This window comes from Bison bison, unplaced genomic scaffold (genome assembly GCF_000754665.1).
Source record: "Bison bison bison isolate TAMUID 2011002044 unplaced genomic scaffold, Bison_UMD1.0 scf7180017864269, whole genome shotgun sequence".
NCBI classification, from domain to species: domain Eukaryota; kingdom Metazoa; phylum Chordata; class Mammalia; order Artiodactyla; family Bovidae; genus Bison; species Bison bison.
This window is the reverse complement of record NW_011494841.1, coordinates 568,760-583,636: the sequence shown is the minus strand read 5'-3', so window position 1 is coordinate 583,636 and position 14,877 is coordinate 568,760. Positions and strand designations below refer to the sequence as shown.

Below are 14,877 nucleotides of genomic sequence, written 5' to 3'. Positions count from 1 at the left end.
TCGTGTCCGCCCGAGTGGGCGGCTGCTGGGCCCCACTTCCGCTCTCGTGCTCCCTGGTGTCGCCGACCCCGCGTTCGGTGGCTCAGGTCCTGGCTGAAGTCTGCGAGGACGTGCCGTGGGGACCGAGCCTGCGCCCTGCGCGCGAGGGGAAGCTCTGCAGCCGCCACCGCGAAGTCCAGGAGCTGTTCCCACGACAGCGGGCGGGCACGCGCAGCGCGCCGTGGCTTTTAGGCTTTGTTCTGACTGGCCTTCGTCCCTAAAGGAAGTGTCCTCTAGGTGGTTCCTTAGCGATGTGGGAAGTATGTGTGGTGATCAGGCCTCTGGTTCACACTTGAAAATTAGAATTGTAGTTGATATCTTTAGGCCACTTTGATAACGTAAAACTAAATCAAAGGGTCTCATTAACTGGCTGCCTCAGTGGGGTTGCCTCACAATAAAGATTTTACTTTCCTCTCTCAGGGATTTCAGTGTCAATCGATTATCTGTGAGCAGTTTTTAGTACTAGCTGCTACTTGTTGAGTGCTGAGTACTGTGTCCCGGGTGCTTTTCAAGTATTATCTCTGATTACTGCAACCATAGAAGGTGGTCATGTTTTGCCCCGTTTTACACTGGAAAGTTTCAGGTATGTTAACATTTCCAAGGCAAGAAGTGGAAAAGAGTCTGAGGAAGAATTCAAATTCAGATTATTCTAGCTCTCAAACAAACTCATTTGCATTATCCCATGCTGCTCTGGGCAAGACACTGAAGTACCAAAGAAGACACGGAGGGATACACACACACACAAATGCAGGCTTTGGGGCTTCTGGTGGGAGGACAGGCATGTCCCTGAGTGTAACACGCAGAAGAGATATTGTCTTGAGTGGCAGTTAAAGCGTTGCAGCATCTATTATTTGTTGATTTGAGGTTGGATTTTATTTCTTGTTTAACAGCAGGGTCTCTTCTTGTCTAAGACAGTATAAACTTAAAAAGTTAACCTATAAGCCAACTTCTAGAATTGCATGTCTGTTTGTAGGAGTAGAATGTAGCCATTCCCCAAATCTGAAGGTCTTGGAGCCTTAGAGAGGTCCATTTCAACTCAGGGTGAAAGTGTTAATTGCCCAGTTGTATAGGACTCTCTGCGACCCCATGGACTGTAGCCCATCAGGATGCTCTGTCCATGGGATTCTCCAGGCAAGAGTACTGGAGTGGGTTGCCATTCTTTTCTTCAGGGGATCTTCCCAACCCAGGGATTGAACCTAATTCTTTACCCTCTGAGCCACCAACTGGGGGTAGGAGGAGCCAATAATTCATTTAACTTTTGTTTTTCATTTATCGTGTTCCAGCATCTGCTGTGTCCTGGGCGTACAGTGTTGTGTAAGACCTGGTCTCTCTGCTCCAGGATCTTACTGTTTGGTTGAGTCTGAGGCACGACTGTGTTGATCCGGTGTTTACAACCAAAAGAGACTTACAACCTCAGCTGTGAAATTCAGGGCCCACTTTACTAGTGGAATAGATAAGTTTTTGTGCAGAAATATCACTTCTGCCTGTCTCCTGTCACTCCAGAACTTCAGCTCATTCCTTTAGAATTCAAATGCTTTTTTAAAATGCAAGGAGTCCCTTTTGATGTGAATGTAACCTTTTTGAGTTGTATTTTTGTTTTTGTCCAGAGACAGACCACAGGAGTTTTCACACTATGATCAAGTGTTAACTAGGAATAAAATTGTTAACTAGTTATGTGAGGGATAAAGTGAGATCTATGAAAGTGTGGTGGAGATGGCAGCTGCAGGAAGCAGTCACTCCAGAGGACTGAAGGAGCTGAGGGAAGTGGTTGGCATTTTAAAGCTTCAACACTTAGAGGAGAGTCCCTGCATGGCTGAAACTCAGGTCTCTGAGGAGGAAATTGTGCTGCAGAGCTGCATGGAAGAGCCTGGCAAGTAGGATGCAGAGTTCTGTAGGGAAGTCACCGGATGCATGGTGTGTGTTTCTGGTGGGCGTTCTCGGGTGAAGCCAGTCCTGCGGGTGTTGGAAAGATTGCAGACTGGAATCAGCTGCTGCAGCAGGAGGCACTGCAACTGCAGGGCAATGCTCAAAGGAGTGGAAATTACCCAGAAAGGCGCAGGAAGTTGCCAGGCTGCAGGCAGGAGAAGCGAGTGCCCCCTCCCACGCTGTCTTGCAGTGTTCCAAGGAAAGTGTGCTGACTGGCTGAGCGGGTGTCAGCCACAGAGGATTGCCGAATATTCCACACAAATCTCTCAGGGAGTACCTCAATTGCTGGGACCTGAAAGCATTGGTTGACTTCAAGGCTGAGAGCAGGAATGAAGCTTTTGGGGACAGGAAGAGTGGACAGGATAATGGGTGACACTGACGGGGATGGGGGAACTGAAGCCAACTGGCTTCCAAATTAGGAAGCTGCCGAGACTTACTGATGTTGGAGAATGCACACCCCTTAACACATCTCATAAAGACACCAGGTCCTTTTCAGATCTAGAATATGATCTCTCTGCAGTTATTGGGTGATCTTAGCGTAATGTCAGGAGAATTATGAAGAATTGGTTTTATTTAACTTTTTATGAAAAAGCAGCATGGTTTGCTGCTTTTTAGACTATGTAGGGAGTCGGAATTATGCATTTTGCTCCGTTTTAGCATTATTTAATGTTTAATTCATTTAGTAGCTTGATTTCCTATTTTTCTCAGCCCTCATTTAAAAATGCTTATTTTGATAACTTTGGGATAATTTGTGAATGCTGAAAGGAAATGCACTATCCATAAAATATTCTGAGCTTCTGTAAATTCTTATGTTAAAAATACTATGTTTAATAAAATAATATCTTTAAACATTTACTTGAAAATATTTGCATAAGTAATCTTTAGTTAATATTTAATCACAGTGTTTTAATCATATAGTTCTTCTGACATCCAGAAAGTGTTAACACAGTAACTATTCCTGAGTATATTCTATAAGACATAACAGTTTTCCTGTGACTTAAATATATTATAAAGTTAATATTTTCTGTTGAAGAGTGTGTTTTATGTTTTATATTTCAGATATTAGTTGGGGAGCCGATTGCCACCTGTCTTTCTCCTTCAGTGTATGACATGATCTGTAAACTTGGGTTTGAAGTCAGAGAAAGTTGCGACATCAGCAGCATTGTAACTCAAAACGGTGAAGTATGCTGGAAGAAAATTACAGACTGCATGGTTTATACAGAATCAGGTTTGTATTTTGCCTGCAGCCCAAATGCCCATCAATACTGTTCTCTTTAAAATGTCTTAACCTGTAAACTTTCCCTTTCTGACCACTGCTTTTTGGGTTAGAAGATGTTATATTAATAGTACAGGCTTAGCTCAAAGAGAAAAAGAATCGGTGTGGAGAGAGAGGGAGTGAGACCAGAGAAGCACAGGGGAGTGAGGGGAAAGCTGCAGGTGAGGAGGGGGGTTGGAGGCTGTGTGGGCTGAGGGCTCTTGGCCTGCAGTCCTGGTGGAAAAGGGAAGCAGACAGAAGTCATGAGTTAAGGGTATGGGGTGACCAGTGGTATATACAGTTATTTTACATGTCTTCTGGGCATTCTTGTACCTTTTTTTAAGTAGGGATGTGGACTGGAATATTTTAAAATAGTTGTAAAAATTATAAGCAAACATACTCTGGCCCAGCAGTTCCATCCAGGAGCATACAGGACAGGTCCAGTCACAGGTGTGAGCATGTGCCTGTGGCAGGTGGCTCCTTGCAGCATTCTGTGACAGAGAAGAAAGAAGGGAAGAGCACTGGAAATAGCCAGATGTCAAGCACTATGGGATTGCTCAAACAAATTATGAAGAGTGTGCGCAAGGGAACATTATGCGGGGTGGAAGAGAGTAAGGGGGCCCATCTTTCTGGCCCAGAAATCTCTCTGAGCTATATGGCAGAGCGAAACAATAGGGGCAACATGTAATATTTGCTTGTGTATGTATGAATATTTCTAAATACACTCAAGAAATGTATAACATTTCTTGAAATATGAAAGCTGCTATAGGAAGGAGAACTGGTGCCATGAGAGAGACTTCCACCCTTTTATGTTTTTGGGTTGTGAACCGTGTAAATGTTCAGCCAAAACTTACGGAAAAAACCCTCAAACCAAAAATTCATATTATAAATATGTTCCAAAATAATAATAATAATTATAAATTAATGTCATTGGAAATCTGGTCTAATAATGTTACATTAAAAAGTCAGGTTAAAGTATTATATATACAAACTTACATACAGGTAAAGAAATTAAAAAAATATTTTTTGTCTTATTTGAACCTTTCTGTATTTTTCAAACTCTCTGACAGTTTTTCTTTTATAATCAGGTAAACACATATGTAACTTATTTTCCACAACATGAGTATCTTTGTTTTAAGTTCAGCTTAAACTGGTTCTTAATTTTGTGGAAATTTCATCATTGAAGCACTTTGACAATGTAGGCGTTTTCGTCACACAATGCGGAGCTCACTTGCTGTCTCGCCCTTGCAGCCCAGGGTCTGGACCACCGGGAAAGCGTGCGGCTGCTGGGCCCCGTGTGCCAGGCTGTCCACCTGCATCTGTCGTCTCTGCCCGAGGGGCAGTTTGAAATGCGATACGCACCGGCGCTCCAGTGGACAGGTGTTCCAGAGGTTTGGCTTTTGAACAGCAACAAAGTCTTAGAAATGAAAGACTGCAGATTCCACTTAGAGGCCTTTGCTCCTTGCTGATTTTAAAGGGGTATCCTCTGTCCTCTGGGCCCTGGGCTGTGAGAAGGCTTGAGTGTTGCTAGGGAAAGTTGGAGCTGTTTGCAAAGCCTGAGCTGAGAGACATCCTTTGCCCAAAGGAGGTTTCTGGATGCAGTGTCAGGATCAGGGTTCGGGGAGGTGGTTTGGTGCATGGGTTCTGCTGGTCCCAGGACAGAAAAATTGGACAGCTCCAAAAAAAAAAAAAAGAAAGACCTTCCAGACTGATCAAAAGATGTTCTTGAGGCATTGGGACGAGGGGACTTGAGGTGGGGACGCTTGGCTTGTTGAGGGTGGCAGAAGGGAGGTGGGGTAGTTCAAGGTTCAAACTAGCCATTTCCCTTGGCACATTAAATGATTACAGTAGAGCAGTAACTATAAAAATCTAACTCTAAAATACTTGGCTTTCCTCATACAGAGTGGCAGGGCCTTCCCTCTCCCTGTGTAGTAGCTCACTTAAGTGGCAGGGTGAGCTGCCTTATTTATGTTTTTAAGACGTAATCAAAATGAGATATAAGATTTAGGTCAAAGTATTTGACTTTCCAGTTTACAGTTATGCCAAATGTATTGCTTTTAATAAACATTTACATAAAGAACTTCCCAAAACCTCCTTTGGTATTCAAATGTTTTTCTTGATTCTTTGTATTTTGTTGTATTTATATAAAAAATGTTTGCCTACACCAACACAGTCATTAAAATATGCTAATTAAATCTTTCAAGGTTTGAATTTCATTAATAAAATTGTGACTTTGAGAAATAATGCTTATTGAACATGAATTCTGACGTGTCTTATTCTAAACAGTTATTTCCTGAAATACTTGGTGCCTTGAGGAGTCCTGAATCTCCCAGTATTTGCCTCAGCCTCATGAAGCTCTCGTCGTGTCTGGAGCGAGCCCTGGGTGATGTGAGTGTGAGGACTCTTTCACTGCTGGCCGCGTAAAGTGTCTGAATGAACAGTAAACTGTTTTGCAGTTTCATTGAGATTTCTAGATTTTAATTATTATTTTCCTGTATAATCACTTGGCACAGATTTTTGAAATATTTTTCTTTTTGAATGATTGTGAGATCAGAAACATCAGTGTCTCCAGTTCTTTCCTCCCCTCATCTGTGCAGACACCCGCTTTGTGGGTGATGTTTTGGTTAATGTGATTTGGCTCATTGTAATACAGTTGTTACATAAGTTTGTTTGAATTTCAGGTATATTTACTGATTGGGAAGGACTGCCCCTTTCTTTTAAGAGATCTGCTCGCATCTGAGGAACTTGCTCAAGTCTTTGGGCAGCCTGTGGTAAGCTTGTCCAGTTAAAACCGATGGAGGAAAAAGAGCCCAAAACAATCAATGTTAACTCTATTTTTGTTCCTCAAAAATTGATACTATGTTAGGAAAAAATTAATTATCTCAGGGATTCAAGCTTACTTTCCTTTCCCAGACCCTTTCCGCCAAAATTGCCATGCTTCCAGCCAAGAGACACACCTCTCTCTTGTCCTGGTGCTCATGTGCTTTGATGATACCCTCTGATGTGATGACCTCAGGTGTAGGAGCCTCTGGTGTAAGAGCTTCTGGTGTGACGAGCAGGTGTGGTGCCTCTGGTGTGACGAACCCATTTGATGACCTCATGTGTAGGGCCTCTGGTGTGATGAGCAGGTGTGATGACCTCATGTGTAGAGCCTCTGGTGTGATGACGCTGGAGGAATAGCCTCTGATATAGTAACCTCTGGGGGCCAGACAAATGAGTAATTTGAAGTCTATTGATCTCATTGTGTATTATAATAGTAATTCTAGAAGATATAATACTAACTTATTTAAGAGTAAAATTTTAACCCTTTAAAGAGTTCAGTTCAGTTTAGTTCAGTCGCTCAGTCATGTCTGACTGTCTGCAACCCCATGAACTGCAGCACACCAGGCCTCCCTGTCCATCACCAACTCCCAGAGTTTACCCAAACTCATGTCCATTGAGTCGGTGATGCCATCCAGCCATCTCATCCTCTGTCGTCCCCTTCTCCTCCTGCCCCCAATCCCTCCCAGCATCAGAGTCTTTTCCAGTGAGTCAACTCTTCACATCAGGTGGCCAAAGTATTGGAGTTTCAGCCTCAGCATCAGTCCTTCCAACGAACACCCAGGACTCATCCCCTTTAGAATAGACTGGTTGGATCTCCTTGCAGTCCAAGGGACTCTCAAGAGTCTTCTCCAACACCACAGTCCAAAAGCATCAATTCTTTGGCACTCGGCTCTCTTCACAGTCCAACTCTCACATCCATACGTGACCATTGGAAAAACCATAGCCCTAACTGGACGGACCTTTGTTGGCAAAGTAATGTCTCTGCTTTTGAATATTCTATCTAGGTTGGTCATAACTTTCCTTCCAAGGAGTAAGCATCTTTTATTACAATTTTATTATTTAAAAAATCAATATTTTTAACACGTGAGAAAGTATACCTTTTGCAGCTACTGAAACTTAAGTTGAAAAAAAATTTAGATGCCAGTTTAAAAATGGGTACTTTTTCAAAGTCTTTTCGAGGCCACATGATCATGATTGTTTAAGACCAGTGAGTAACCTTCAGGCAACTGAATAAGTCAGGTCAAGGTGAAGAAACAAGCCAGGGTGGTGCCCACCAGGAGGACGTTTACAGACGGGACTCACTGAGAAATTGCTGTCAGTGAAGCTTTCCTGCGCTTCCTGGTAGTTCGTTACCCCCTGCCAGCTTAGGGTCATTTCCTTTGGTGGAGCGTGTGGAGTGAAGTACAGACTGCTTGTCGTCACACTGAACTCCTAAATCCCTTGTTTTGCTCTGTCCTCTGTTTTCTGCCTGTGTTGTGCAGTGAGCCTTGTGTCCACCCACAGCCCTTGCAGCTCCCAGGTAATTTTCCTAGATCCTTGGCATATATACTTGTAATTTCCCAGATGGTATGAACAATTCATTTAAAATAGTAGTAAATTTTAAGGAAGTAATATTTAATTATTAATGTTGTTATAGTTTTTGATATTTAACTAAGTTCATGTTGAAGTATTTTAAGTTAGTGTGAGAGCCAGGACTACTTGGAGTAACACAGAAGGACTGGCTGTCAGATGTTCTGGTGCTGAGTTAAAACCCCGTGTGTGAGTTCCTGCCCCTGGGGGCATTCAGAGCACCTGTCTCCCCTTCCCCCCGAGTCTGCAGGTGAATGAAGCAGCTTCAGTCCTTTTGTGAGTCTCTGGGAGTCTCAACTCCTCTTTCTTGCCACACGGGTCTGAGTCCTCTTAGTCTCTGAGCAGCTTCCGTGTGTTCTGAATCTCCTGTAACGCGTGGTGCTGCACACCCAGAGAATGCTCAGGGAAGGTGTTAGTGTTGGAGCTGGACAAGCAGGATCCTCGTACTGGAGGGTCTTCACTCTGTGTTGATGGGTAGGAGGATGGAGCAGGTGAATGGAGAGCTTCACGTCAGACAGGAGGCCGAGCCTTGTTGCTCGGCTGCCTGCCGTGCAGTCTCGTCTGTCGTTTGTCATGGAGTTGTCTTATCTACCGACGGGGCCTCTCGACGTGTGGCCTGGAAGCGGTGTGTCCTGGGGGGTCCCATCCACTTGTGGCTCTGGGGCCTCTGCACCCCTGGTCTCACCCCTCCCTGCCGTATGCCTCTCACGTGTGTGGCGCGAGTACAGCATCTCCCTCAGAGGGCGTCCCCAGGGCGAGCGAGGAAGGAATACGAGCAGAAAGCGTCTGACGCGAGTGCTCGGCACGCACGGGTTCGTTCCTGTGGGCTTCCGTGCTCTGCACTCGTGGTGCCCTCGGTTCCGGGGAGGAAAGCTCACGTGGTCCCAGCTGGGTTGGCTCCTGAGTAACCCCGTGCCCTGCCCCCCCCAGATGGACGTGCTCAAGGTCTTCGTGGGCTCTCCGCGCGGGCTCAACCTCCGCAACGTCCTGTGGCACGGCTTCGCGGCCCCTCAGGAGGTTCCGCCCAAGTAGGTGCTCGGGGAGGCATGCGCGCGCTTTCTTCATATGCTGAGAAGCTTGTTTTGTTTTGAATTTCATATCAAGGAAAGATGTGTTTTGAGATAAATAAGAGAGTTTGGGTTCAGGATGTTGAAGACAAAGCTGGATGTTAGTGGCCGAATGGCTGCTGTGGTGATCGGGTTACGATTTCACTGACTTACTCTCAGCAGCGGAAGTGGTGACATGCACAGCTTCCAGTGGGTGGCGTCCTGGGTTTCAGCTCACCGGTTCCTGAGAGGTCACTGGTCCTCTGGGCCACTGCACAGCTTCATCCCCACAGCCAGTGGGATTTTCTGAAATTTGATACTGTTTTGCTTTTTTAATTTTAAACTTTTTTTTTTCTAAGTAGAGCTTTTCATATGTGTGCTGGGTTCGTGTTTCTGACAGATGTCTGTGCTATTTCCCACTAGATACTGCTCAATGATGGTGCTGCTGACAGCAGGACTGGGTCAGCTACTGACCGGCTTCCTTCAACAGACGAACTTCACATTGGCACATCGACCTTTCGTGACTCTTACGAGCCTAGAGGATTTGATCGTTTTTCCTGGCAAGTACCAATTTCACGTTTTTCTTTGACTCTGTCTTTGTAAAGGTGTTTATAGTGTTATTAAGCAGGACTGAGACTCGAGCTCTGTGGGAGGAATAGTTACTCTCCAGGGGCAACATGCCTTTGAAAGTTTCATGAAGAACCTCTTAAACTTTGCCACATAAATCCTCACCTCTTCGCATGGTGCCCCCAGGTTTGGCACCGGGAGTCTGACGATCACGGCTACATGAATCAGTGTTAATATTATTGGTGAATAATATTAATAATGTTGATCAATATTAATAATACTAATCAACATGAACCAGCATTGGTAAAATCGGCGTCTCGTGCAGACGTGTGGCTTGGGCCATCTGTGGCGTGCACTCCCTCCTCTCGGCTCTCTTGCTCAGCTCTCTTAATGGCGAGGCCAGAAGTGCCCCTGGTGTAAGTGCTCTCCTGTGCCATCCTGGGACTTCCCTGGTGGCTCAGTGGAAAGAACCCATCTGCCAGCCCAGGAGACGAGGATTCAGTCTCTGGGTTGGGAAGATCCCCTGGAGAAGGAAATGGCAGCCCACTCCAGTATTCTTGCCTGGGAAATGCCATGGTCAGAGAAGCCTGGGGCTGCAGTCCACGGGGTGACCAAGAGCTGGGCACAATCTAGCAACTGAACAGCAACAAATATCACCTTTTTTTTTTTTCACGTCGCAGTCTTAGCAGGTTAGTGAGGTTGACAACACAGGACTTCAAGAGAACAGATAAACGCTGTGTCTGCTCCAGGCCCATTCCTTTTCCTGTCTGGAGGTAGACATGCCGTGTCTGTACTTGCTGATGTAAACCCTGGTGGGAAGAGCACACAGCATCTTGGCCCCAGTGGTCTTAGCCTTTTGGTATCATGGAATCTTTTGGTCGTCTGGTGACTGCCAACAGCATATATTTTTTAAGACTTGACTTGTGTAGAGCAGTTTTAAGTTTACAACAGAATCAGGAAGGAGGTGCAGAGGTTCCCCCACCGGTCTCCCTTGTCAGCGTCTCTCACCACGTGGGACGTCGGTTGCCACGGATGGATGAGCCGACATGGACACGGCATGGTCACCTTAAGTCCGGAGTTTACCTTTGGGTTCACTCTTGCTTCCTGTATCTTTGGAAGATGTATTTTCTTGGTCAGCGTGGTCAACCAGTTGCCCCTGAACTCTTCTGCTCACACAGTTGCAGCCTCTGTGTGGGGGCCCAGGGGTCGCCCTGGGCCCCCACATGGTCACCTGCCGCCCTGGCCTCATTCAGGTAGCCTCTCTCTTAGACGGCACACATTGCCCACGGTCCGTCTTCTTAAAGAGGTCGGCCCAGTGGCATGACTCCCTAAGTGTGTTCACGCCTTTTTTCCACTGATCAGTGTGATTGTGCTTAAAAATGTTTGCTATTTTACAGATGTTACATCTGAGGTGCTTTCAGTATTAGAAGAAGTGATGAAGAAGTCCACGTTTATACTGAAAATCATGTTGCCATATTGGGAAGTTGCATTAACCAAGTTAAAGTCTCACAGGTACCTGCAGTGTGGCTTTACAGAGTGGCCACTGGTGGTCTGGAGGCCAGGCCTTCCTAGAAGCCTCTGCCTCCCGTACTGTGTTGCTGTTGGAGTAAAAGCGAACAGGAGTCGACCCGAGCATAAATTATCTTCCTGTAATTAATTGAAAGGCATCTCGTAATTGTGTTTTAAACATTTTTTTGTTTTTTGGTACAGTTTTATATAGTTAATAATGATAATTATTTTAATTTAATTTTTATTTTAGAAATTAAGAAATCATTTTGGCTGCTCTGCACACCTCGCAGGACCCCAGTTCCCTGATCAGGGATTGAGCCCGGGCCATGGCTGTAGAAACCCAGGGTCCTAACCACTCGGCCACCAAGGAGCGCCCCAATAGTTACTTTTTTGAATGGACTTACTAATATTTTTCAAGCTCTTACTGTGACTGAAACACGATGTGCAGTGTTAGAGAATCAGGACAGAGGTTGTCAGTTGCCTCTGTTCCCCGGGGAGCAGGCCCTGGGTGTTGGTCTGGGAGGTCAGCGGGCTCCACTTCTCTCCCCGTTACTCTGTCCTGATGCAGACACTTGATTGGAAACCGTGAGAGCCCACTGGCACCCTGGTGTCTGAGTACTTTCTAGATGAAACAAGTTTGGCAGGTATTTGGTGACATTCTGTTCTGCTGCAGCTTCTAAAATGTCTCATCATCATTAAAACACCAGAAGACAGTTGTATTGTCGCTTACCCGTGAGACCTGACTCTGCTTCTGTTTCTCGTGTTAGTGAGTGACGCCACCCTCGCTGCTTTGTGAAACCTGACTCTGCTTCTGTTTCTCGTGTTAGTGAGTGATGTCACCCTCGCTGCTTTGGACATACGTGGGGAACCCTGGAAAGCAGCACCCTTATCATTATGGTGTTAGCGCCAGAGTTCACCTTTAAAACATGAAGTTTCACTGCTTTCCTTCAATTTCGCAGATTTGCTGACTGTGCCATATTGTTGTTGATGCAGCTGGAGACTGGACTTAGGAGGGTGTTTGCTGAAGTTAACGAATGTCCAAAGAGGCTTCTCACTGCTGAGGTACGCGTGCCTGGTGGTCGCCTGCTCGCCTGCCTGGTGGTTGGTGCTGCTGGCTGCTGCTGTGCTGACGGTTTTCTGTCCCTAATTAAAGTTTTTACCATCTTGTTTTTGTTTATCGTTAAATGAATTTTCTCGCAAGAACTTTCTTTGGAAGGCTTGACTGTCATTTTTTGTGGTTTCCTATTTTGATTTTGTATGATTTATATTTATCTGTGAGTCTTCCCTTGTGGCTCAGCTCGTAAAGAATCTGACTGTGGTGTGGGAGGCCTGGGTTGGGAAGATCCCTGGAGAAGGGAAAGGCTACCCACTCCAGTATTCTGGCCTGGAGAATTCCATGGACTGTATAGTCCATGAGGTTGCAAAGAGTCAGACACAACTGGGCAGGATAAAAATGGGAAAAAAAAATTTCCAAGTCGTTTTTTAAACTTAATGATGTCATAAAAGCGGTTGGTGCTCATGCTTTCTCTGTAGCCATGGTTACTGGTGTGCTATTGCAACCCCACAAGGTGGGCATGGGTGGTTTGCAGCTTGCCTTCTCTGAAGAGCCTGCTTCCTTTTGGCCAGAGCTGCCGGTGGGGCTTAGAGATGCCTTTGAGTGGCCGTGCCCTAGTGGGCTATGGGAGAATGCATTAGCTAGGGGAAAGGGAGAATATCTATTGTGGGACGAGCACAAGCATCTGCCCTACCTGGTGTTCTTGTTTCTTTGCCTAGTTCGTCTTCCTCTTTTTTCCCGGTAAATAGGCATTCCTCAAAAAACCCTGCTCTCAGCCCTCTACTCCTCTTTATATGCATCCCCTGGGAGAGCTCACATAATCCAGTGTCTGAGCTGTGACCTGTGTGGGAGCAACACCAGTCAGAAAATACTCCGAAACTAACGGAAATGAGAGCCCCACATGGCACGAGTTGTTGATGCCGCTAAAGCAGTGCTGAGAGGGGGGTTCAGCGCGTTAAATCCAGCCGTCTTCAAGGCATTCTTTCTCACTCACAGTTCTTTGATCTCCTGTGGTACGTTTGCACCTGTTTGTTGAATATGTTCATAGGCGCTTCCCCAGCTCCCAGATTTACTTTATTTCAAAAGAGGCATTTTTCTTCTTCCACAAGTTTGTTCTCTGATATTCCTTACTATCCTTATTCCACACATGATCTTGCCCCTCCTACCGTCTTGTCTGGGCTTCTCCTTCGTCCCTGGACATGGGTGTCTTTTTTCGGTGGGCTCCAGCATCCTCCTGTCGGCAGTGGTTCAGCGGTGAGCCGCAGTTTTGGAGTTTTCGCAGGAGAAGATGAGCGCACGTCTTTCTACTCCGCCATCTGCTGACGTGCAAAAAACTAAGATCTTGGCATCTGGTCCCATCACTTCATGGAAATAGATGGGGAAACAATGGAAACAGTGACAGACTTTATTGGGCTCCAAAATCACTGCAGATGGTGACTGCAGCCATGAAATTAAAAGATGCTCCTTGGAACAAAAGCTATGACCAACCTAGACAGCATATTAAAAAGCAGAGACATTACTTTGCTGACAAAGGTCCGTCTAGTCAAAGTTATGGTTTTTCCAGTAGTCATGTATGGATGTCAGAGATGGACCATAAAGAAGGCTGAGCCCCGAAGAATTGATGCTTTTGAACTGTGTGTTGGAGAAGACTCTTGAGAGTCCCTTGGACTGCAAGGAGATCCAACCAGTCCATCCTAAAGGAGATCAGTCCTGCATATTCATTGGAAGGACTGATGTTGAAGCTGAAACTCCAATACTTTGGCCACCTGATGCGAAGAGCTGACTCATTTGAAAAGACCCTGATGCTGGGAAAGATTGAAGGCGGGAGGAGAAGGGGACGACAGAGGATGAGATGGTTGGATGGCATCACTGACTCGATGGACATGAGTTTGAGAAGGCTCCGGGAGTTGGTGAAGGACAGGGAGGCCTGGCGTGCTGTGATTCATGGGGTTGCAAAGAGTCAGACATAACTCTGTCCTCTTCATGGCTCTGCATCCAGCTTCGGCGCCAACTGTGCTCCGCTTGTCCTCCATCCTCCTGTGCGTCACCCTGCTAGTCGGTCCTGCCCCTGATTTATCCCATGGTCCATCAGTGCTCGGCCTCGCTGGCTCGTATCTTGCTCACCTGAGCTTGTGTCTCACAGGTCTTCGTGCTTCTCCTCCTCCTCTAATCACACTGCCACTGATTATTTGCTAAGTTTATGAGTATTCCTGTGTCTTCTATGAACCCATCTGCTTAAAAGCCTTTCATGACTTCCAGCACCTGATTGCACTGCTCACGTTTCTGCATGGTTTAAAGGATCTCAGAGTCTGGCCCCAGCCTTTCTGCACTTTGTTCTCTACTTGATTTCACCAGCATCATTTAGACTCCTTGCCAGTTCCTGGACATGCACACCTTTCCTCTTCCTTGCCTGCTGTTCCCTGCGTGGCCACTTGGGGCCACAGGGGTGACCTCCCAGAGCCTTGTCTACTTAGCGCTAACACTGCTTCCCTCTGCACTGCCTCTGTCTCATCTGGAGCTGGCTCTGCTCAGCGCTAACACTGCTTCCCTCTGCCTCTGCCTCATCTGGAGCTGGCTCTACTCAGCGCTAACACTGCTTCCCTCTGCACTGCCTCTGTCTCATCTGGAGCTGGCTCTGCTCAGCGCTAACACTGCTTCCCTCTGCCTCTGTCTCATCTGGAGCTGGCTCTACTCAGCGCTAACACTGCTTCCCTCTGCCTCTGTCTCATCTGGAGCTGGCTCTGCTCAGCGCTAACACTGCTTCCCTCTGCTCTGCCTCTGTCTCATCTGGAGCTGGCTCTGCCCTGCGTTTTGTAGAGGCCTCTGTGTCACCCTTGGGCCTGGGATGCCCATACTTGGTCTGCTGGTGCCCGCTGGTGCCCACACCCAGTGCCTCTCACTGGGCTCTGCCCAGCCCAGTGTCATGGAGTGAAGCCTGGCCTTCAGTGGAAAGAGCTGGAGCCCCAGTGTCGGCTCTCATTCGAGTGTTCTTAGAGCTGACTTCATGGTGTCCTGGCCACTCAGTGCATGACGCTGTGGTTCATGAATTTGGTCATTTCGTTGTCATTTCACTGCACAAGTAGATACTG

At 46.5% G+C, this 14,877-nt stretch overlaps 1 protein-coding gene across 1 annotated transcript in view; it reads left to right on the top strand.

Annotated features, from left to right (window-relative positions):
- The first annotated feature begins 6 nt into the window (after positions 1 to 6).
- Positions 7 to 14,877, top strand: part of ERMARD (ER membrane-associated RNA degradation) — a 30,146-nt gene continuing 15,275 nt past the window's right edge. The window contains exons 1-9 of the mRNA XM_010848517.1: positions 7 to 299; positions 3,025 to 3,193; positions 4,472 to 4,611; positions 5,507 to 5,608; positions 5,902 to 5,991; positions 8,543 to 8,640; positions 9,082 to 9,218; positions 10,623 to 10,737; positions 11,694 to 11,796. Coding sequence (XP_010846819.1) covers positions 291 to 299; positions 3,025 to 3,193; positions 4,472 to 4,611; positions 5,507 to 5,608; positions 5,902 to 5,991; positions 8,543 to 8,640; positions 9,082 to 9,218; positions 10,623 to 10,737; positions 11,694 to 11,796 — 963 coding nt within the window. The 5' untranslated portion in view covers positions 7 to 290. The remainder of the gene's footprint in view (positions 300 to 3,024; positions 3,194 to 4,471; positions 4,612 to 5,506; positions 5,609 to 5,901; positions 5,992 to 8,542; positions 8,641 to 9,081; positions 9,219 to 10,622; positions 10,738 to 11,693; positions 11,797 to 14,877) is intronic.